The sequence below is a fragment of the Aquarana catesbeiana genome, linkage group LG02, assembly GCF_042186555.1.
Source record: "Aquarana catesbeiana isolate 2022-GZ linkage group LG02, ASM4218655v1, whole genome shotgun sequence".
Lineage (NCBI taxonomy): Eukaryota > Metazoa > Chordata > Amphibia > Anura > Ranidae > Aquarana > Aquarana catesbeiana.
In genome coordinates this window covers 265144986-265169914 of record NC_133325.1, presented here as the reverse complement: position 1 = coordinate 265169914, position 24929 = coordinate 265144986, and the positions used below count along the sequence as shown (strand labels likewise).

The following is a 24929-nucleotide window of genomic DNA, read 5'->3' as shown; positions in this document are numbered from 1 at the left end:
CCCACACCCCAAAGACATGTTGATAAGTTAACTGCCTTCTGTCTAAATTGGCTGTAGTATGTGTATGTATGTGAGTTAGGGACTTTAGAATGTAAGTTCCATGAGGGTAGAGACTGATGTGATTGTACAAAATATATATGTAAAGTGCTGAGTAAATTGACAGCGCTATATAAGTACCTGTAATAAATTAAAAAAAGAAATGACCTGCACAGTACCGGATACCCTAGATAAGGGGTTTGTGCCCACTCCTTCCACTAAATCATGTTGACTTAAAGCGGTAATAAAGCAAAAAACATAATACATTGCAGCTTACCAATCCTTTCTTGTGGTGGCTGAATTAGTTTTCTTTTTTTGTTTCCCATTATTTGTGGCTAGTAACACACTTCCTGTCTTGGGCTGCATTCACATCTCCGCAGCACACAAACGCATAGATTTTTGCATGTTTTCATGCTAAACACATAGGGCAGCCTATTCATTTGAACCGTCTGCTGGCTGTGTTTAACCACTTCCCGCCCGCCATATAGCGGATTGACGTCCGGGAAGTGGTACCGTTATCCTGACTGGGCGTCATATGACATCCAGCAGGATAACATGCCGCTGCGCGCCCCCGGGGGCGTGCATAGCGGCGATCGGTGGAGCGGTGTGTCAGCCTGACACACCGCTCCACCGATCTTGGCAAAGAGCCTCCGGCGGAGGCTCTTTACCGCGTGATCAGCCGTGTCCAATCACGGCTGATCACGCTGTCAATGGGAAGAGCCGTTGATCGGCTTTTCCTCACTCGCGTCTGACAGGCGCGAGTAGAGGAGAGCCGAACGGCAGTTCTCCTGACAGGGGGGGTCTGCGCTGATTGTTTATCAGCGCAGCCCCCCCTCAGATCACCACACTGGACCACCAGGAATCGCCACTAGGACCACCAGGGAAGGGGCAACATGTGGATGGCCAGGTATGTACCCCATGGCCATCCACATGTGCCCAATCTGTGCCAATCAGTGCCCACAAATGGGCACTGATTGGCACCATTATGTTCCAGCAATGCCCCCAATATGTTTTATGAGTGCCACCTGTCATTGCCCATCGGTGCCACCTGTCATTGCCCATCGGTGCCACCTGTCAGTGCCCATCTGTGCCCATCAGTGCCCATCAGTGCCAACCTATCAGTGCCACACATCAGTGCCACCCATAAGTACCCATCAGTGCCACCCATACGTACCAATCAATGCCACCTACGAGTGCCCATCAGTGCCGCCTATGAGTGCCCATCAGTGCCACCTATGAGTGCCCATCGGTGCCACCTATGAGTGCCCATCAGTGCTGCATACCAGTGCCACCTATCAGTGCCCATCAGTGCCACCTATCAGTGCCCATCATCAGTGCCCGTCAGTGCCACCTCATCGGTGCCCATCAGTGCCGCCGTATCAGTGCCCGTCAGTGCAGCCATATCAGTGCCCATCATTGAAGGAGAAAACGTCCTTATTTACAAAAAATTTTAACAGAAACAAAGAAAAACTTGTTTTTTTTTTGTTGAAATTTTCGGTCTTTTTTTATTTGTTGCGCAAAAAATAAAAACCGCAGAGGTGATCAAATACCACCAAAAGAAAGCTCTATTTGTGGGAACAAAATGATAAAAAATTTGTTTGGGTACAGCGTAGCATGACCGCGCAATTGTCATTCAAATTGCGACAGCGCTGAAAGATGAAAATTGGCCTGAGTGGGAAGGTGTCTAAGTGCCCGGTATTGAAGTGGTTAAGGTGCTATTAACAATAAATAGCACTACAAGCGCAACATACATTTTTTTGTGCATTCTGTTAAATTTTAGATTTAAATTGAGCCTTAGGATGTCTGTACTCTGGATGAAGTAGTAAAGCAGACACCCTTCAGATGGCAGCATTGTCAGTCTGGGGAGAGGGTAGTGTTAGACTAGTAGATTTGGATGGACTTGAATAACAAATTGAAGCTGAACTCCAGCTAACACTTTATAAGCAGTTACAGCAAAAGTTACTCCTTTTAGGATAAAGGTTTGACATAAATGAATAAAAGCTGACCATTGTAAGCACCCCTGTCAGTGATAAATGGTTTGACTCAACCCTGTAACTGCTACCTTGTCTGAACAACTAGGTCTGTTAAACTAAGTTGAAAAACAACAGACTTATTGGCTGGATCACCAGGTGAAAATGCAGCCACTACAAAGTGGTATTAAAGGCTCATTTAAAAAAAAATAACAAACATGTCATACTTACCTGCAGTGCAGTCCTGATCCTCTTCCTTTTCGGGTCACCCGCCGACATTTCTGGCTCCTCCTCTTCAGCCAGTGCCCCCAATAGCAAGCTGCTTGCTCTAGGGGCACTGGTGCATGCTCGCTCCCGAGTCCCGCTCTATGCGTCCATAAGACACCGAGCCGTGGCTCAACCCCGTCCCTCGCTCCTCATAGGCTCATTGGCTGTGATTGACAGTATCAGGAGCCAATGAGGAATGAGAGACCCGGGAGAAGCCCGGCTCTCATGCATGTCAGTGGATTGAAAGGGAACTCAGGTTAGTATTAGGGGAGCTGTAGGGGCCGATGCACACAAAGTTTTTTTACCTTCATGCATAGAATGAATTAAAGTAAAACCTTGAGCCTTTAAAACCACTTTAAGGATTGGTAAGCTGCAATACATTTTTGTTTTTGGGTTTATACGGCTTTAAACAACATCATATGATGAGCAAAATAAGGGAAGCTTCAAATGCACCCAAAAAGCTCAAAGCTGACCCCTTTTTTCTCCTAAACTTGGTTTAATACATTTTGATTATTGTTGGAAAATGTGCTGGTTATAACATCAACAGTTCTATTTATTGGCATTAACTGTACTTAAAGCTACACACCAAACCTAAGAATTTCTGCATGTCATGTCATCAAACAAAAAAATGTAACGTAGGCGCTAATTAAACTACATTCATCCTAAAATTAACATGTGCTAGATAATAAAGATTGCACCCACTGTAATAATCACTATTGTGCAATGCCAGAAACAAATGCACACCAAAATGCACCAAAAGAAATCTCACAAACAATTCCACAAAAATGCTGTGAAAAAAATGAATACCAGTGTTATATCAGTGATAACTTGGTGCATATACATTCAAAGATAAAACAATGTGATAATCACTGTTGTGTAATTCAAAAAAACAAAAAAAACTCACAAAAGAGCAAAATTAAAAAAATTTGCATAAAAAAGATCGCACCAAAAAAATCCACAAAAATTCTGTGAAAAAATTCCAGTTAGTATCAGTGTTCTATCAGTGATAACTTAGTGCATATACATATCAAAGAATTAAAAGTGCTGTAAAAATATGCAGATTGAACTGTGACCAGTTCCAAGTCCTTGCACTTTAATTAAATGATTCCAATCCACCGTGCATCGTTATATGATTTCAAGAACAAACGTGCTTCACCACCAATAATGCAAATGCTCACTCACCAGAGCCAAAAGGCCTGCTGGACTGCAAAGCGTGTGTAATGGTATTATTACAATCTCCCAGCATGAGGTTCCAAGTTTTCTCCTTTCCAGCTCACAGACGCTCCTTCACCTCAGCAGGATACACATCAATCACCCAGGTAGAAGATAAACACGGTGATCGTGCAACACAGTTTTATTAAAAAAATTCCCTTTTAAAACCAATCCCCAAATATATGCGCTTACATGTCAGGGTGCCCAGACTGGCACCAGCTAGACCAGCATAAACGTTTTAATCCAAAGGATAATATCCAACACACTGCCGTTGAAATGGTACAGACAAAGGCGCCGTCTGTCTCACCAGATTTCGGCGTGCGTCTCACTGCTCAAATGGACGTGACGTCACAAGCGGTCCACGGGAATAGTGACGGCAATCCAACCTCTATGCATTTCGCTGTATAGCTTCATCAGGAAGTTGATGAGCGCCCTTTTCCCGAAGACCTTATACCCGCTGCTGCGATATCATTGGTGCATGGAAACAATTCCACTCAACCAAAACCCCCTATGTGCAATTGGTAAAACTATATATACAAAAAAGTGCAGCGCTGGATATAAACAAACACTAGAAAAATAAATATTGGAAAACTCTGTGCTGGATATAGACAAACACTGAAAATATAAAATTAAAAAACTGTGCACAATAATTCACTAATAATAAATATTGTCCATAAGTGTTCCCATATGATAATAACAAACTGAAGCGTGGAATAAAGTGCGTGGCTATCACCCCCGCAAACCTTTATCTCACTAAAATAAAACATGCTTAATCTTCATATAGTGTCCATAGATTCATATGTGAGAATCCCTGTTGGGTAATTTTATGACTTCCACCGCTGATAAACCCGTCACCACAGAGAGATTTAAGGCTTACCAGACAGCCCTTAAAGAAAGGCATGAAATAACCTCCACTCTGGATGTTGTCCCTTTTGTGGATGGGTCTCGTCCGGAAGCGTTGAATGGATATTGCAGACTGTCATCAGTGGAGGGGGTTCATTCTCAGCGATGATAGGTATCCAAAAAAAATGAAGAAATGCTCCAATAGTGTGAAAAAGTTTACCGTTCCTTTATTAAAATTGCCATACAGGCATCCATATACACAAAAACCTTGCAAGGAGTTTAAAAACAGCTCCGATATAAAACTAAAGTTGGCGCATGCGCAGTCCGTGCGTGCGTGTCTACCCTACGGCCGTTTCGTCAGAAATGACATCATCAGGTGCACGCCTACACGTCCGCACATGCGCATTATGTACCCGAGCGGCGGAACGAAGGAGTTCAGCCATTGGTCACATAGTTACCGGAGCTACAAAACAGCTGAAGCATCAACAAAGGGAATGTCAATTATTTCAGATGCTGATTAACCTAGTTCAAACACATAGGACAGCATAAACCTTTCCTAGTGGCATCTTGTGGACAACTAGGATATTGCTTCAGAGATAAATTTATTTAATATTTTAAACCCAATAGTAAAGTAAAAAAGTATGTAAAAATTGTACGAATGGCTGAAGGACGGTTCGCATCACCCTTCAAGGTAAAAACATTTAAGATTCAACAATCCTCAAATTAGGGGGCTTACTCCCCAAAAATCAAAAGTTCTAATATTATAACAAAGCATAGAAACTTTAGATAGTGTATCAAACAGAATAAATTGGAAGTCATTTTAGCCAAGAATGTGGAGGGGACACCAAAAAAAAGGGGGAGCCAAAAACGTCAGCCATTATTGATGAAACACTTGATGTCCCACTCCACATTCAAACCCATAGGCACATGACAGCCCAATTTATATATCCAGTTAGTCTCACTTCTAGATATGCTACGTTTACCATTACTACCTCGCCAGTGTGGTATGTATTTTTCGAGAGCAAAAAACGTTGTGCCAGTGGGATCCTTATTGTGTTTAAGGTCATAGTGTTTTGAAACATTATGTTTGTCAAAACCCCTTCGGATATTGGCAACATGCTCCCCAAGCCTCACCTGTAACTTTCTAGTGGTACGTCCTACATATTCCAACCCGCAAGGGCATCTTAAAAGATACACTACGCACTTTGTAGTACAGGTGATAAAAGATTTGATCGAATATGTGGTACCTGTTCCTGTTGATGTAAACTCAGTTAATCTTCTCCCCCTGAAAGCATTGATGCTACAAACTTGACACTTTTTACATGGATAAAAGCCCTTTAAATCTCCAAAAAAAGAAGGTCTTACTGGTGGGTCTGGAACATTAGGTGCTATAAAGTGCCTAAGATTTGAGGCACCCCTAAAAAGCACACAAGGTTTGTCTGCCAATAGCGGCCCCAGGATCCTGTTGTTCTTAATGACAGGCCAGTGTCTTTTAATTATGCGTTTTATGGCCCAATGCTGGCTAGAGTAGGTGGTTAGAAAAGCTAACCCAAAATCCTCCCTTTTCTCTACTTGTGGTAGTTTGTCAACTAGGAGAGTCTGACGATCTCTGTTTCCTACTTCTGCTATTAATGAATCAAGGGCCTGACCATCATAGCCCTTATTTAGAAATCTGGATCTAAGAACCTGAGCTTCTTTTTTATAATCCTCCAGGTTAGAACAATTTCTCCTGAGCCGCAAAAATTGACCCTTTGGGACTGCTGACAGCAAAAAAGAAATTTTTAATAGCAAAAAAGAAACGTAAATTGACCACATTAGATTTAGAAATTAATAACATCAAAAGTAAGTTAACGCCCTTTAAGGGTGAGTCAGAGTACATACAAAAATCAGAAGCTCTAAAAAGCATCTTGATCAAAGAGGAATTGGAACAAAAAATAAAGAAAAAAAGGAAATACAATAGGGATGTAAAAGACTATAGTGATAATGTGGTTTTTAGGTGCCAGGTTACAACTCCCCTTGAACCGCCATCAGCAGTCACTCCAGCAGACCCACCTCCCACTCCTTTAGTGAATGGTGGGGTTGGTGCATATCAGGCTTCTCCCAAGCCCCCTAGGGGGAGAATGGGTATGCAGCAGCGCCGGGGGCATTCTGGAGTGAGAGGTGGAGGCGGAGGTTCTCTTCCTCGCCCCACTCACCAATCACCACCACCCTGGAGACACTGGGAGGGACAACACACTTATCCTAATCAGACAATGACATATGATTCTAGGAGAAATAATGATTCACAGAATCAATGTGGTGTGGTCACTAGGAATAGGTTTACTCCATTGTCTAACAATAATAAAGGTTTTGACTCAAGAGCAGGGGGAAGTTTTAATGGGCCTCACCCATCCCTAAATCAATGGGATTTTCAGAGGGTCAACAAGGGAGGCCAAAAAAGAAATGGGGACGGAAGAGAGGGAGCAGAGGGGGGAGGAAACTTCACTCCAAAGAGAAGAAGAACTTAGATACTAGTGGGATCATTAATCTTAGTAATAAGGAACTATCTAAGGAAGAACTCCTGACCTTGAGCAAGGGATTAAAATACGCCCCCACACGGAATCTTAATAAGTTCCAAACATTCATAGATATACACAAATACACGCGGAAATTGAACATTAAAAGGTATATCATGAGTAATCCAGCTAGACAAGAAATGAGGGAAACCTCTACTATTGTTCATTCCAACTTGGCCAATGCCTCGCTCTTTAACCCCCCCGGTAACTTGGCCCCTAATGTTAATATCTTCCGGGATTTGGATATCAAAGATCTGGCTAACTTGAAAACAAGAGCCATTCGATCTAGGCAGGATATTGCTGTGGGAATGGAATCGCTCTGTAATAGAAAGGACATAGTGGTCCGCCCCGCTGACAAGGGAGGGGCCATTGTCGTTTTGGACAAGGAGGCTTACTCTAATGAGTTGTCAAGGATCCTCGAGGATTCTGAGACATACTCTCCCTTATCGGCAGACCCCACATCCAGGTTTAAACAGAATTTAAAAACACTTGTCCAGAAGGGTTACGATATAGGCATCCTAAATAGGAAGGAAAAAGAATTTTTGGTACCCTTGGCACCACGGATGCCAGTTATGTACATATTACCAAAGATACATAAAACTTTGACTAATCCCCCTGGGAGACCCATCATCAGTGGAATTGACTCTGTTACTTCAAGAGTTGGGAAGTACATTGACAAGTACTTACAACCACTGGTGATGGGAACCCCCTAATTTTTAAAAGTCACGAAGCAATGTTATCAGCTTGCTTGGGGAGATAGAGTGGAAATCAACTTATTTTCTGGTAACCACGGACGTAGCATTGCTCTATACGGCCATCTCTCACCAGTTGGGTCATGAAGCGGTGCAATTCTTCCTTCATCGGGACTCCAGTATCTCAATCACGCAAAAGAAATTTGTGGTGGAGCTATTGGATTTTTCGATGAAACATAATTACTTCTGGCACAATGGAGCTCACTATCTGCAGAAGAAAGAAGTAGCCATGGGAGCAAAATTTGCTCCCAGCATGGCCAACTTATTCATGGCTTTTAAGATGCCCTTGCGGGTTGGAATATGTAGGACGTACCACTAGAAAGTTACAGGTGAGGCTTGGGGAGCATGTTGCCAATATCCGAAGGGGTTTTTCAAACATAATGTTTCAAAACACTATGACCTTAAACATAATAGGGATCCCACTGGCACAACGTTTTTTGCTCTCGCAAAATACACTGGCGAGGTAGTAATGGTAAACGTAGCATATCTAGAAGTGAGACTAACTGGATATATAAATTGGGCTGTCATGTGCCTATGGGTTTGAATGTGGAGTGGGACATCAAGTGTTTCATCAATAATGGCTGACGTTTTTGGCTCCCCCTTTTTTTTGGTGTCCCCTCCACATTCTTGGCTAACATGACTTCCCAATCTTGTCTTGTTTTTCAGGAGAGAACTATCCTAGTTTCTATATTATTTGGATCACAAAGTCTTTGGAATAACCCCTCTAATTAAAATGTGTCGTCACTTTCTAAGGGCGATTATTCTAATTTTACAAAAGTAAACCATCCCATTTTGCCATACTATCCTGATTTCTAGCAACTTATTCTGTTTGATACACTATCTAAAGTTTCTATGCTTTGTTATAATATTTGAACTTTTGATTTTTGGGGAGTAATCCCCCTAATTTGAGGATTGTGGAATCTTAAATGTTTTTACCTTGAAGGGTGATGCGAACCGTCCTTCAGCCATTCGTACAATTTTTATATACTTTTTTACTTTATTGGGTTTAAAATATTAAATAAATTTATCTCTGAAGCAATATCCTAGTTGTCCACAAGATGGCACTAGGAAAGGTTTATGCTGTCCTATGTGTTTGAACTAGGTTAATCAGCATCTGAAATAATTGACATTCCCTTTGTTGATGCTTCAGCTGTTTTGTAGCTCCAGTAACTATGTGACCAATGGCTGAACTCCTTCGTTCCGCCGCTCGGGTACATAATGCGCATGCGCGGACGTGTAGGCGTGCCCCTGATGATGTAATTTCTGACGAAACGGCCGTAGGGTAGACACGCACGCACGGACTACGCATGCGCCAACTTTCGTTTTATATCGGAGCTGTTTTTAAACTCCTTGCAAGGTTTTTGTGTATATGGATGCCTGTATGGCAATTTTAATAAAGGAACGGTAAACTTTTTCACACTATTGGAGTATTTCTTTCTTTTTTTTGGATACCTATCATCGTTGAGAATGAACCCCCTCCACTGATGACAGTCTGCAATATCCATTCAACGCTTCCGGACGAGACCCATCCACAAAAGGGACAACATCCAGAGTGGAGGTTATTTCATGCCTTTCTTTAAGGGCTGTCTGGTAAGCCTTAAATCTCTCTGTGGTGACGGGTTTATCAGCGGTGGAAGTCATAAAATTACCCAACAGGGATTCTCACATATGAATCTATGGACACTATATGAAGATTAAGCACGTTTTATTTTAGTGAGATAAAGGTTTGCGGGGGTGATAGCCACGCACTTTATTCCACGCTTCAGTTTGTTATTATCATATGGGAACACTTATGGACAATATTTATTATTAGTGAATTATTGTGTACAGTTTTTTAATTTTATATTTTCAGTGTTTGTCTATATCCAGCACAGAGTACTTAGTGGTGCCCCCTATCAGGGTTATAGTGTTCAGCTGCAGGACACCTTTTCACAGGTTTTGTATTCATATTTTTATTCACATTATCTGTACACCTAGCGCAAATTCTTCTTTTAGAATAGCAATTGGTAAAACTGTCTGGCTGAATACAAAGGAGTAATGATCGTAAGATTCACCTGGGAAATCCTTCCCCGTTTGGTCAAAACTGATCGAGCTGGTCTCCCTCTTTACAAATACCTCTTACATATACATCCATTAAACCAACTTTTTATTCATACCATACATTTAATATTCACGGAAATATATTTAAAATATAAAAAATATTATGTAAAATTAACAGGATCCTAAAATAGGGTTGTCACCTCATTCCTTTAAACCCTCTGAGACTAATTTATTGCAGATAAGGCACCAAGTGAGTTTAATTACCACCTTAATTGGCCACAGGACCTGTGTAATCAATATGTGTTCAGGTTTAAAGGGATGAAGTGGCAACTCTATCCTAAAAGCGTGTTTAGACTAAAAAAATCCACACCCCACAGTTTCATCTAATGGTCAAATAGTATATTACTTATTTTAATTGTCCAAACCCCATATCTCTGGTATGGAAAAGGAAAATTAACATAATTGTATTTAAAAATTGCTGATGAAACATTTTAGATCTATAGCCTTGTTTAAGCCCAAAGGCACCAAAGTATTAAGGTGATGTATCCATTGGGTCTCATTCTGTGAGATTTGTTTTCGCATGTCACTACCCCTCCAGTGTTGGTACATTCTATCAATCCCAAAAAAACTCAATGAGGTAAGAACCCGATTATGCTGAATTTTATAATGATAGGAAACACTATGATGTTTAAATCCCTTGCGTATATTGTTAACATGTTCTTTTATACGTGTGAACAGGCATCTTGTTGTTCTCCCTATATATCTATATACATGTAGGTCACAACAGGTAATCGGCTCATTTATTTTATTTTATACTCCTTCCCATATGAGGATGCTAAGGTTTCAATTTTCCTTCTTTTATCTTTGGTAGACCTACAAGCCCTTCACCTCCCACACTTAAAGAACCCATTCCTCTCCAGAAACATCTTGGCCCTTTTTGGGAGGATCCAAAACTTTCTTGGATATTAAGTTCCTCAAACCCGGTGCTTTGTTATATATAAATCGCAATCTTTTCAGAAGTGTTTTATTCAAGGAATTAACCCTTAGGAGGATGGGCCAATATTTCTTAAAACTTTTTGCTATACTTTTATACTGCAAATTAAAACCAATAATAAATGCGATATCCTGATTATCGATGTTTTTTCTTCTGGATTGTCATGTCATGTATCAACTATCAACATAAAATTCTACAATTTTAATGTGATGCAAAATTTGCTTTTAAAGCCATCGTCTTCTTCTGGGGGAGTGGAGCAGTCTAAATTATCGGGGGGGGGAGGGGTAGGAGGCATCCAATAAGGGGGAATGGCCTGGCCACGCTTCCAAGTTTGTTAAATAAGAAAGGGACCTATATATATGAATATATACACTTATGTAAATGTCTGTAATTATGCATTTGTCTAATACTTCAAAGTATCTGACCCAAAAGGTCAAACAGATATACCTATTCAAAAAGGGGTGCCATTGTCAATAAACTTATAAAAGGCAAAAATATAGGGGATTCAAAAGACTGCACCCATGGGGTCTAGACTTCCTTAAACTGATGATCATTTTCGTTGACTGACGCTACGAGCTCATCCATGCGCATGATATAGTTCACTTCTGCAACCCATTCTTGTATTGTTGGAATTACTGCTGATTTCCAATATCTGGGTATCAAAGCTCTACCTGCCATCAATAAAAATCTAAATATTTCCTTTTTAATGGATGTGATTGAACCCGGGATCAGAGATGAAAGGGAAACCTCCGGGGTCTCTGGCCAGATCTTGCCCATGGTCAACTGGCTTAGGCACGAATATGGCAAACCAGTATGGTTTTATTGCCGGGCAAGACCCCCACATGTTTAGATGTGTACCACTAGGCCCACCACATCTCCAGCATTGGTCTGGAAAGGCCAGGTTGATTTTATTTAATGGGGCCAGACAGCGATACCATCTAGATATGATTTTATGGTTTCTCTCTTGCGAATTGGAGGCTAAGGTTGATTTAAATGTAAGAAAGACTTTATCCCATTCCTCAGGAGCTAATTCATGGCTTAGTTGTCGCTCCCAATCTCAGATATAGAAAGGGCGATAGGGGGTAATGCGTGAGATAAAAGAATTCCATACATTTTAGAGAGGGCATGTGTACATTTTTCATCAGAAAGAGACAGCTCCTCAATCTTAGTCAGCTCTCTACAAAACCGCTCCTTGCCCAATCCATCATAAAGATGACGTAATTGGAAGTATTGAAGCCAATCTCCTCGTCTAACGCAAGGAATAGAACTAAGCTCACTCAGGGGTTTCAGACCCTTCGGGGTGAGTGCATGTTGAATGGGAGATGGGTGTGGTGGTTGCCAACAAAGAAAGCCCTTTATATGATCTTCCGTGTAAAAACCCTGGATTACCCAGAATCTGGGTAAGAGGCCCTGGGTGTGAAGATATATTATAAGTAGTATTAGCCTTGTCCCAGTTGTATACAAACAAAGAGAGCAGGGGTGTTGGCTGTGAAAGAGGAGAATGGTTTGTTGACAGCAGTCATGGAAGAGAAGTCCGTGGTACTGGCGATAAGTCCGACTCCAAAGTAACCCACTGCTTAAAAGGCCTGTGGTGGAACAAGTCTAATATTCTGCTAAGTAGTGCCAAGGTGTAATATACTGTAATTCCAAATCTGGCAGACCTGCTCCACCAGTGTTTCTCTTCCTCACCAGAATATCATACCTAAGTCTAGCCAATGATCTAGCCCAAATAAACTTAAGTAATGTAGAGCGTGCCAGTCTATATAAGTGTGGAATCCGAATTGGAACTATTTGAAAAATTTAAAGAAATCTAGGAAGGATAACCATCTTAAAGAGGGACATTGTCCCAGCCAAGAATGAAGCATTGATGACCATGACTAAAGGTGCTGCTGCATGGTGTTCAAGAGCAGGCAGTAATTTAGCTCGTACAGCTTTTGAAGTTGTGAAGGTATTTTGGACTCCTAAGTATTTGATAGAGTGCTTTGCCCACTGAAAAGGAAATTTATCTGTGATAGAATCTTGGGTGCATGTAGGAAGTGATATATCTAAGCAATATGATTTAGCAGCATTAATTTTAAAATTACTTAAGATGCCAAATATTTCCAATTTCTTTAACAACTTATGGACCGCCCGCCGCCCGTTGTAATAGGAATAAAAGTGATCCAATTTTTTTTTTTTAAAGAGCAGTGTAAAAATCAAAAATAAAAGGTAAAATAAATAAGAAAAAAAAAACGCGCCCCGTCCTACCGAGCTCGCGTGCAGAAGCGAATGCATACGTGAGCAGCGCCCGCATATGAAAACTGTGTTCAAACCACACATGTGAGGTATCACCGCGATTGTTAGAGCGAGAACAATAATTCTAGCCATAGACCTCCTCTGTAACTCAAAACATGCAACCTGTAGAATTTTCTAAACATTGCCTATGGAGATTCTTAAGGGTAAAAGTTTGTCTCCATTCCACGAGCGGACGCTACTTTGAAGCGTGACATGTTAGGTATCAATTTACTCGGCGTAACATTATCTTTCACAATATAAAAAAAAATTGTGCTAACTTTACTGTTGTCTTATTTTTTAATTCAAAATAGTGACTTTTTCCCAAAAAAAGTACGTTTGTAAGACCGGTGCACAAATATGGTGTGACAAAAAGTATTGCAACAACCGCCATTTTAATCTCTATGTTGTTAGAAAAAAAAAAAAATATATATATATATCTATGTCAGGTACATGTTATTTTGCTAGAAAATGACTTAGAACCCCCAAAGATTATATATCTATATATATCTATATATATATAGATATATATATATATATCTATATATATATAGATATATATAGATATATATATCTATATATATAATCTTTGGGGGTTCTAAGTCATTTTCTAGCAAAATAACCTGTTTTTAACTTAAACGCCAAATCTCAGAAAGAGGCTCGGTCCTTAAGTGGTTAACAATTAAAGAAAGTCTACACCTGATAAACTCTACCATGTTGAGAAGGCCAAACAGAAGGCTTCATTTATAATTCTTCCACATGTACCTGACATATAGATGAATGGGGACCCTACAATCTTTAAATGCTTTTTGCTTGTGTGTATCACATGCACCCTCCCAAAAAAAACCCTTTTTAGCAATACACACCAAACTGAGCGTGTGCAGAGTGCTCCCAAGGCTCTGTACAATCAGGAGATTGATTTGGGATTGTGGGAGAAGGGGAGGATCAGAGAAGAGAGGATCAAACAGTCTTTTTACACAATGCGGAGGATTAACCCTTTAGGTTCCACAATGAATATAACGAGCATGCTATACAGACTGATTTTACTGTTGTGGTTTCAATAACACTTTAACACACTTACAGGTACATAAGCATCTACATAGGTAAAAATTTTTTTTTGGTTTCCAATAATTGTTATTAACAGAATTTTAAATGGTACATAAAAAACATATATAAACGGCATAGCATAATCGGCCAACACTAAAATTCTAAGTAAATAACATATAAGAGGTCGTTGCTTCTACACCCCCTTGATGGTAATATTTCCTCGACACATCAGATCATTACCCAAATAGCTAATCCAGGGGTACAAAACATCACATCCAAGAAGGATAGGAATTGACAAAGAAGAAAAAAGAGAGTATATAGAGTGTTCCGTTCGATGGAAAAAGGTCAGATAAATATTTTTTAACCAGAACAGAGCCATATACAGTAAGGGAAAAATATTTAATCAGTGCATTCTTCTCACCAGCCCTTTCATTACAGAATTCTCCAAAATAAAAATATTGTACAAAAATGAAAGCCCTTCTGTATTGAAAAGCTATGCACCTTGAAGTCTTTTTTGCATTTGTGTTTCCAACAAAGAAGAAAACAATAGATAAATATCTAATTATTTAATATTTGACTGCTCAATCAAATGTTGGTCTGATATTTAATCTCAGATATAACGCAGTTGGAAAAAACTGTGAAACGTAATTATTAATTTGTATTCACAAATATATCTTTTATTTTACCTTTCCACAGTCTTCCCTTCTGAGTGCAGTTCTGGGTGAATTACCAAAAGATAAAGGCTTTGTGGACATCAGAGGAAGAATCGCCTATGTCTCCCAGCAGCCCTGGGTGTTTTCAGGCACTGTCAGAAGTAACATATTATTTGGGAAGGAATACATTCAAGAGAAATATGAAAGAGTCCTGAGGGTGTGTGCACTGAAAAAGGTATTTATCTAAACAAGGTGTCTAGCTGCAGATTTGTGCTAATAGTGTTTCAGGCATTTATCAGGATTTTGATTTGTTTTTTCTTGACAGACAGAGCAGTTGTGATTCAAAGATATCTTAAACAGAACTGCCTAGAGCATGTCTTGGAAACCAGAGCTTCATATGACTGCAGTTATAGCAGTGTTTGCCAGTTTGAGCTTTGTTTGAACAATGAACACTATACTGTAATGTATCACAGCACTACGTGCACCCCTGTCAGCAATAGCACACATACCACTTGAGGGGTAAGGCTGTGAAAACCTAATCACCTGTGCAGTTTGATGCAATGCATTAATGCATGCGCGATAATGTTCGTTATCTTGTATGTTCTTGTGCGTTGCATCAAGGCACCCATTCTTTTAAGTGGGCTGTCAACACACTTCAGCGGGCTGTCAACACACATCAGCGGACCAGAATTGCACCTGCCCTTTTTTTTTTACTATGCAGCTTACCACAACACTAAGGCCCCTTTCACACTGGGGCGGTTTGCAGGCGTTATTGTGCTAAAAATACCGCCTGCAAACCGCCCCAAAACAGCCTCCGCTTTTTGTATAGTGTGAAAGCCCGAGGGCTTTCACACTGAAGCGGTGTGCTGGCAGGAGAAGAAAAAATCTCCTGTCAGCCGCATCTTTGGAGCGGTGAAGGAGCGGTGTATTCACCGCTCCTTCACCGCTCCTGCCCATTGAAATCAATGGGACAGCGCGGCTATACCGCGGCAATACCGCGGCTATAGCCGCGCTATATTAGTTGTTTTAACCCTTTTTCGGCCGCCAGCGGGGGGTTAAAACCGCACCGCTAGCGGCCGAATACCGCAGTAAAACAGCGCTAAAAATAGCGCTGTTTTACCGCCGACGCCCCCTACCGCCCCAGTGTGAAAGGGGCCTTAGCAGTGTGTTGCCATGTGTTCTGATGCAATGCAGGTAGGTTGGTTTTGTTACAATACAAAAAAGCGAATGGGGACCAAGACCAGTCAACCATCCAAAGTAGTTCCATCAAGGAACAGTCGTAAATAGTGTTATCACAAAAAATAGTATTAATCAAAGCACAGCAAATACCCAGCGTTTAGTCAGCGGACTATTTACTGATAATCCCGAATGGACATTATGGATAGTAAGTTGACAGGAATAGAGCAATCATAGTTGATTTGATTGGATCAGAAGTTTCATCTGAGTCCTCCACTTGAAGGTAATAAATGACAGGCTATCCTGTATGTAGTACTAATGGTTCAGCATAAGAGTCCACTGATTAATTGACAAAAAGTAGCCAGCAAGCAAGTAAATGTCCAGCAGCAGCAAAGTAGAGCAGCAATAGGCAGGGAAGTGGCAGACAGGTGGCGAGGTAGTAGAGTGGAAGCAAATAACAGCCAGTAATCAAAGCAGGAACAGCCAGGAAGCTTACATATTAAAGCTCAAACCGGCATGGACAGCAGAGTCAATTCTCAGTCTGCACAATACAAGTCTCCTCAAGTGCATAACATCACAGTCCTGGGGTACACAGCTCGGTCCAAGAGGTGCCTGAACAACATCGGTGTATATGTAGCTCACTACTCCTTTTGGCACCAATCATCCTCCTGATTTATTTAGACATAAAAGCCTTTCACTTCAAGTCCCTCAGGTCTCCCTTCATGAAAGGCCGCAAAGCGTTGTGCAATTGAACTATCATCCTCCTTGTTCCTAATACTACCATGTTGTTGACTGATGCTTCGTCTTACCCACATCGATTATTTTGCATGGGCACTCCATAATATATAGGACCCGTGCGATACCACAGTTAATTAAATGTATGATATGATCTACCTTCTGGTGATCCGCATCGCTGAACACGTCTGCTGACTTTTAATAAACTGACATTTACCTGTCCAGCACTGTATCCAGCACTGTACTCACTTAGGCTGGTTCTTCACTGGTATCGGGTCCCTGGTGCCACCATGCTGAGTGTGGGATGATGGCTGCGAAACAGCTTTACAACTGCCCCCCCACTGTGCAAGCTGCATTGCACTGTGTGAATGGTCCCATAGTGTCCTGGGACCTGTGACTTATCCCAGAAGGTTGCAGGCAGGGAGGGAGGGAGTGGGGATTGGATCCAATTGGATCACTTAGGCAATTCCAGTGCAAGTGGGGAGCAGGTACCTGTCAGAACTAGATACCTGCTCTCCAAAAAAAAAAATATATGTTCCAAAGGTAGAAGAGGTGGGTGGAGGAGGAGGAGCGGAACTTTCGTTTTTTTAGTTAAGTTCCACCTTAATTTTCTAACTAAGGATCCACTTTAACTGCCACTGTCCCAAGGTGCACACATTTTCCTTTTTACTTCCCTATTACTCGGTTCAGCCACTGGGAGATGATAGATGGAGTCTTGTTTGAGCTTCAAGTTGTGACCTGAAAACTGTAGGCTCAGGACCCTCTCCATTCCCCATCTGACAGTGCTAGGTGCCTGACTGGCCATCACCAAGCACCAGTGCTGGTACATGTAAGGAAGAGGAGTGCGCTGAACATGCTGTCTATACCTATACCCAGAATTAACAGATATTTCTCTTTACCCTTGGTAATCAAATGGAGCAACAGGGAAGCCAAGGGATAGTAAGTCTGTATTGTTGGGGAGGACAGCAGTCAGTTCAAACACAAATTTGTTTTAGGAGTGAAGATTTGTACACCTGCCCATTTCTGACTGGTTACATAGATTATAAGGTTGAAAAAAGGCACAGGTCCCTCCAGTTCAACCTATATGTGTGTGTTATATTTATTCTCTAACAATTTCCACAGCCCTGTATATTCTGCTTCCTGAGGAAGACATCTAAACGTTTTTCTTAAAAGCAAATTGTAAGTTTTAACATTTTTGGATAAACTCCCACAGAAAGTTGCAGATACTGTGTACTGTGGAAATAAACTACTTCCTTTTTTATTAATCTAATTTTTCACAGAAGAGGGTGTGCTTTTTTTCCCCAAACTGTGCTTTTTACCTTTGTGTATATATTTGTTGTATAAAGACTGAGTTACAAAATTGTGGCTGTAACCCTCACAGGACATGCTGCAGTTAGAAGACGGTGACCTGACTATGATTGGAGATCGTGGTGTTACACTAAGTGGAGGACAGAAAGCACGTGTGAATCTAGCCAGGTAGATCATTTAATATTTTGTAATATGTAACATTGTAGTATAAGCTGGCCAGATATAATAGGTAACAGTGTAACATGCATGCTTTTGGAGCTTGACCATAGTTCAGAATGGCTATGGGATATTTACATATAATTGTAAAATGGGCAGATAATGAGCGATAAATCGATAGTATACCACCTTATAACTAAAGCTGACACATGCAGTGTGTTTGTGCAGCTATATGGCTGAAAAATGTTGTAAAATAAATTCACCTATCTCTCTATGTAACTAAATTCACAGTTCCCCATGTGTAAGAGTCACTGTACACATTACAGTCTGAATGTGCATGCTTTGTACAAAATAAACTTTAAATTTCCCAAAACTATGTAATATAAAGACCTACCTAAACAATTAAATACATTTATATCAATTGAGGCAGGCCCTTGCACTACGTAGTTGTTGGTTACATCTAAGAGAGATTTGTACAATCAGATTTTAAAGAATGTGGCAAGCTTAAAGCTACCCATACTGCTTTCACCCACACATACTGTATGACCAGATTGGGCAAACGTAGACAATCTGAACCCACGGTATATGAATGCTCATGCACAGACTGAAGTCACTATGTTTTCAGTCCTACTGTATATGTTTAATTCAAGCTTGAAATGTGTTGCTCTACCTTGTACTTATTCCAGTTATAGTCTACATTGATCTAACTGAAAGAACTGTATTTGGGTATCTGAAAGATCTCTAAAGGGGCCAATACCTGCTCAGATTTATTACATAGAATACTTGTGTTAAAAGTTTTCTTGCAATAATCTGCATGTGTATGAGCTGTCCATTGGGGTATGTATGCACATCTTGGACCATTTCCTTTATTCCCCGCATGATTTGAGCAGTTGTCACAAGCACTATATGGAACCATTGGTTATATTGCTATTTTGCTTAAAGTGTTACTAAACCCACAACAGTAAAATCAGAGTTTATATGCAGTAAAGCATGCTTGTTATACTCACTGTGGAACCTAAGGGGTTAATCCTCTGCATTGTGTAAAAAAGCTCTTTGATCCTGTCTTCTCTGATCCTCTACTTCCTCCACAGTCCCCAAACCATCTCATGTGAAAACAGAACCTTGGGGGCAAGCTGCACATGCTCAGTTTGGTGGGTATTGCTAGAGAGTTTTTTCTTTTTGGGAGAGTACATGTGATCAGCACAGGGCCAATCAGTACTGTCCAGAGAGATTGTTAAGGGTCCTGCAGCCTCATAGGACAATCAGGGGAGAATTAAAACTCCTCCTACACGCATTAACCAGTGTTCTGCTGGACATTGATGGAAGTCACAAGACTGCTATATACTGCTGATGAGAAAAGGTATTTAGAAGTTTATGTTTACTAAAACTATTGCATTTCCATGTTCTGTGTACTGTGGGAGACCAGATATAGTGAATGCAGGCTCCTGGGTTTAGTAACACTTTAAGCTCGCAAAGTTCTATTCTAAATCTAATCTGTTTTGTGATGGAGTATATTGGACTTTTAGGCTGGGAGGTGGAATTTTTGTGTAGGTAAGAAAAGATAATGCTACATTAAAAAAAAAAAATGTATATTGCTATCCAAGTACTCACATAAAGAATGTTCCCTGAAGGTTGATAATGTGCTGACTCATCAAAAACCTAGAGACAATGGTCATACCAAGGATTGACCCCCCCCCCCCCCCCCCCTGGACAGCTTGACACTGTGTTATATAAACACTGATTAATTTATTCCTGTTCTACAGGGCAGTTTATCAAGATGCTGACATTTATCTTTTGGATGATCCCCTGAGTGCTGTTGATGCTGAGGTTGGGAGGCATTTGTTTGAAAAGTATGTATACTATATTGCTTTTGATGTATGTCTTTGTAAGTCCCCTTTCCATAACACATTTATTGGATTGATACAACCATCCAATTTATATAGTTGAAAGAATTAGTTACAACTGGTATGCAATTAAAAAAAGATGTGGTAAGAAAAATATGTGGAGCATTCCTAGAACTGATAACCCTCAATTATTTAATTGTGAAAAGATATAATATTCGTAAAGGACCCTTCTTCTATTATAGGGAGAAAATGCAGTTTCCAAAATAATTTTACTGTGGTAGATTGTCACGGTATTATTCAAAATGCCAGGATTGCTACACACAATAGGTACAATTCATTAAGCTATAATGATCCTTTTTGTTGCCTTACCAACTTCTCACAGGACCCAGATGCAACATCGGGAGCCATTGGCTCCTGCTGCTGTCAGTCCAATGCTGTGTGGGGGGGGGGAGCCCAAGCCACACTGTGTGTGTCAATAGATGCATGCAGCCTGGCTCAAAATCAAGCCATCATGTGTGCCCCCATAGGAAGAGCCTTCCTATGGAGGCACACAAAAGTTGAGGAGGAGCCAGTAGCACTTAGGGGGATCCCAGAAGAAGAGGATTGAACAGAAGTGAACCTTTACAATCGATTTAACGTAAAACTGTTATTTCCTACGAGAGCTGAAAATAACAGTATGGCCAAAAAATAACTGTAATTATGGAAAATGACCTTTGGTTTCATGACACAGACATCACTAAAAACCTAAAAGGGGGTTATAACCCTTCTTCAGTCTTTCAAAACTAGAAAAACAATTTTGTCTGGAGTTCAACTTTAAAGGAATTCTAGTTCCAGTTTGTTTCATTTTTGCTCAGGACTGGCTTCCATATAGTAAAACAGTGGACTCTTTGATGTACACAGCCACTTGTAGTCACCTTCAGAGGTGCATATATCAGGGTGACAACACAGCAGCAAATTTGGGACTACTGTCACCCCCCTAACATGAAGGGCCTAATAAGGACCTTCATGACAGGTCCACTAGGTGTTAATTTAATAAAAGCTACAAAAAATTCAAAGGGTAAAAACAACTTTTAAAAAGACATTGTCATGGGAAAAATGTTAGGTACCGGGCTTAATTCTGTTTTAAAAATGAATAGGTAAAGTACATGACCTCTGAATCACCATTCAGTGTATAATGTATGACACCACAATTACACATTTCTTTTTCATATTGTGTTTGTGTCTCCTAATAGCAGGCTTTATGGGATTTTTACTAAAAATATATAAGGTATAAATATTCAATTAAAAAACTATATGGTTTGGCAGAGACGTTGGGCTTGGATTGTATATTGTAATGTCCTGTACACACGGTCGGATTTTCCGACGGAAAATGTGCGATCGGAGTTTGTTGTCGGAAATTCTGACCGTGTGTGGGCTCCATCGGACTTTTTCCATCGGATTTTCCGACACACAAAGTTTGAGAGTAGGCTATAAAATTTTCCGACAACAAAATCCGATCGCGTCAATTCCGACCGTGTGTGGACAATTCTGACGCACAAAGTGCCACGCATGCTTAGAATAAATTCCGAGACGGAACTGCTCGGTCTGGTAAAATTAGCGTTAGGAATGGATATAGCACTTTTGTCACGCTGCAATGTTTTAAAATGTTTAATGCAGCACACTCTGTTCTTCTTTATAATGCTAGAGGAATGACGTTGTTTTGCTGCTCAATATTCACACGGACGTCTCACAAACTTCTTTCTTTATTATTTCTTGTGATTTCATCAATATAATATTTTTATTTGTCACATCTACCGAAAAAATATTATTTTTTGGATGTTTTTATATTAAATATTTTTTTTTGGGTTTTTTAAAGCCTGATCTTGTGTTTTATTTTTCTTTTTTTTTTTTTTTTACTCCAGAATAGTTTTGTGTGTGTTTTGTGTGTCAAGTTACCACAACACCATTATTATCTTGTATTATTGAATCTCAAGGAGATTGTTTTGTGTTTCTTGTTAATTTGACATTGTATTTTTGAAATCTACCTGCCTCCTCACAAACAAACTGTCCTTTTTGAAGGAAAACACACAGTTTATATACAGGCGAGTATAATAAATCAAACCAAAAATGTATTAAGGGCTCATAACCAAAGAAAGAGGGAGGCAACGCTGGAGAAACAGCAGAAATTGGCGAAGCCTTTGGCCCCCAGGGCACACATCAATTATTTCCATGCAAAATTGGTGGCCTGAGGAGTCCATATATAAGGGAGTATAATCTGGTCCAGAAGTCCAAGAGATCATGAACAGCAGCAGATGACATGTATGTCCCCAGGCTGTGGTCATACAAGAGCCTGCATCTTTTGTCAGACCAGACTGAACCCAGGCCATCACTCTCTGGTCTTCCTTCCCCACTTCCTTCCACGCTGTGTCTGTGGTGGTGGAGTTGTGGCAGGAGGAGGAGGAGGAGAAGGATGATGCAACTCACTCAGGTGGGTATTGGATGTTATTTCTCCCCTCAACCCCTTATTTAATGTTTCATAAATGAGTTCCTCACACATGAGGCGTTGGCCCTCCTGCATGTCCTGCAGTTTGGTGGCAGCCATGGAGGCAAACGTGGCTTTGAGGGACGCAGAAGTCTCCTGAATCAGCCTGAGTGTTTAATCCTGCACGTTACTCCCCTTCCTGGGTCTTTTGTTTGGAAGGCGGAGGGGAGGGACCTGCGATTCTGTCAGGCTCCTACTGGGCCCGGCCTTCTCCTGGCTGCCACTTTGCCCTGCCTCCTCCTGGCTGCCACTAACCCCGCCTCCTCCTGTGTGCCACATTCCACAGCCTCCTCCTGTGTGCCACATTCCACAGCCTCCTCCTGGCTGAGGTCTTCCTGTGTTTGAAAAAGGGACATAGTTTTAGTTTTTTCTTCATCAATCACACACAATTTTCATCTCATGACTGTTGCAAATTGAATGTTAACAAATATAACAGACTATCATTCTGAGCCCAGCATTTTTCATTATTGTCCCAATTATTTTTGCCCACTACTGTCTGGTGATATGTAAAACACTTTATTAAATCAGCAATTAGTGATCAATAATAACATCTAGTAAACATCATTTATTTCTTGACCAGAAATCTGTAGAAGAATGCTATACCTGGCTCCAGCTGGGCTCCTCCACTTCTTCCTGGCTGGAAGTCCCAGGTTGGACATCGGAAGCCTCAGCTGGGGTGGAAGATAGGGTGGAAGGAAGAGTGGAAGGGTTGAGAGGGATTCCCTGACTTCAGTCTGGTCTGACAGAAAACGAAGTCTCTCATAGTACCACAGCCTGGGGACATAAACGTCATCTGCTGCAGCTCCGGATCTCTGGGAATCCTGGACCTTCTTGCGCTCCCTAAGATAAGTGCTCCTCAGGCCACCAATTTTGGCTTTTAAATAGGGGATGGTTGCTGTGGGGACCACCGGTTTCACCAACTCCAGCAGTTTCTCCAGCGCTGCCTGCCTCTTTTGTTTATGATTATACTGCGGGTGTTTGACCTCCCATAGACAGGGAAGCTCCCTGTATTTGTCTATGAACAGGGGGAGGAAGTTGTGGTCATTGAAGCCATCCGTTTTATCTGCAATACACAAGACAAACCCTAATGTCAGGCTAAAGTTTCCTAATCTTGGCCCAATATAGGCCTCAATCTCTAAGCAGTATAGGCCCAAGTTTAAATGTTACCTTCGTTCTCACAATCGGCGCTTCCTATACTCCTTCCTTCGCTCACAGATCGTACTTATGACGCACGCGTGTTACGCTTTATATACACTGCGCATGCGTGAAACTCCGCCCGCCCATGACATTCTTTCTAGTCTATTCCCCGCCCCTTCTCATTCGGCGCAGTGGGGAAGAGCACATGGCGAAGACACAACAGGTGCATGCTAATTACACCAATGAGGAGGAGGAAAGCCCGGAGCCAGAAACGTCAGGATCCCGGAGGAGACGATTTAAGGCATCAAATATGTCCTTTGTGGAGATGGTGGAGATGGTCGACATAATGAAGAGGGCCGACTATGACGGGAAGTATGGACCTTTTCCAAACCCCAATGTCAGAAAGGGCAAGATCATGGCGAAAGTTGTGAAGAGTCTGCACAGAAATTTTGGGGTACGACGATCCAAGGATCAACTCAGGAAGCAGTGGTCGGACCTCAAATTAAGGGAGCACGATCAGTATAGGAGGATCAGGAGAGTCCTGCAAAAAAGTAAGTAGTTGTCCTGTGTTCCTATTCTTTATTTTTTTTACATTCGTGCTGCTCCATGTGCTTTTTCTTTACTGTTGTACAGTTTAAAATGGCAACTTTCATGTTCATGGACACATTATTCGTTCGTAGGAAACATTGTTCGTTCGGCCAATAAAACACCATGTTTTGTCCACATGCAGTTCAATACATTTTTTCTGGCCTACTTCTCTTAAAATAATTTTGGTGTCTAGATAGGTTTGTAACTAGAATTAACTGCAAACTAGATTCTGTGTAAGGAGAGGACACGCAGCAGCTGTTTACACATCTGGACGCTGGAGCACCAGAACACCCTTTTTATTAGGGGGCCCACACAGGTGCTCCAGTGTATACTATAGGGGTGACTCCATCTGTGAAGCTTGTACAAAACCGGTAAGTATTCAAGCTTGACAAAGGACAAAAATATTTCTTCATCTTGGAACTCTGCCAAAACAGACAATTGTACCCCACTTCCAAGCAATGTTTCATATTCCTGTTTCTGCCATCAAATATAGAAAAGACTCGGAGGACACCACTGATCAGAGGAGACAACAGACCCCCCACCTTATGAAGAAGTGGAAATCCCACAAACACAACAGGAGGAGGAGGAGGGAGACGTGGTGGAAATTGTCACCACAACAAGTGAGTGTCTGCGACCACAGGCTCAGGTAAGAGATGGATGCCTGCATATTTATAATACATGGTGTGTTTTTTTTTATATATTTTTAGGTGATCGTGATGTTGTGGATGAAGGTCATTTCACCAGTGAAAGTGACCAGATCCTGATCGGGGAGATCATGGGGTGTAATAGGGACTTGGAAAACATCAAGCAAAACATCAGTGATG

The 24929-nt window shown here is 41.1% G+C and overlaps 1 protein-coding gene across 2 annotated transcripts in view; it reads left to right on the top strand.

Moving 5' to 3' along the window:
* ABCC4 (ATP binding cassette subfamily C member 4 (PEL blood group)) overlaps positions 1–24929 on the top strand; it is a 627509-nt gene that overhangs the window by 192641 nt on the left and 409939 nt on the right. For both annotated transcript variants that reach the window (XM_073614376.1, XM_073614377.1), the window contains exons 11-13: positions 14684–14875; positions 17933–18027; positions 19779–19865. In XM_073614376.1, the coding sequence (XP_073470477.1) occupies positions 14684–14875; positions 17933–18027; positions 19779–19865 (374 nt within the window). The remainder of the gene's footprint in view (positions 1–14683; positions 14876–17932; positions 18028–19778; positions 19866–24929) is intronic.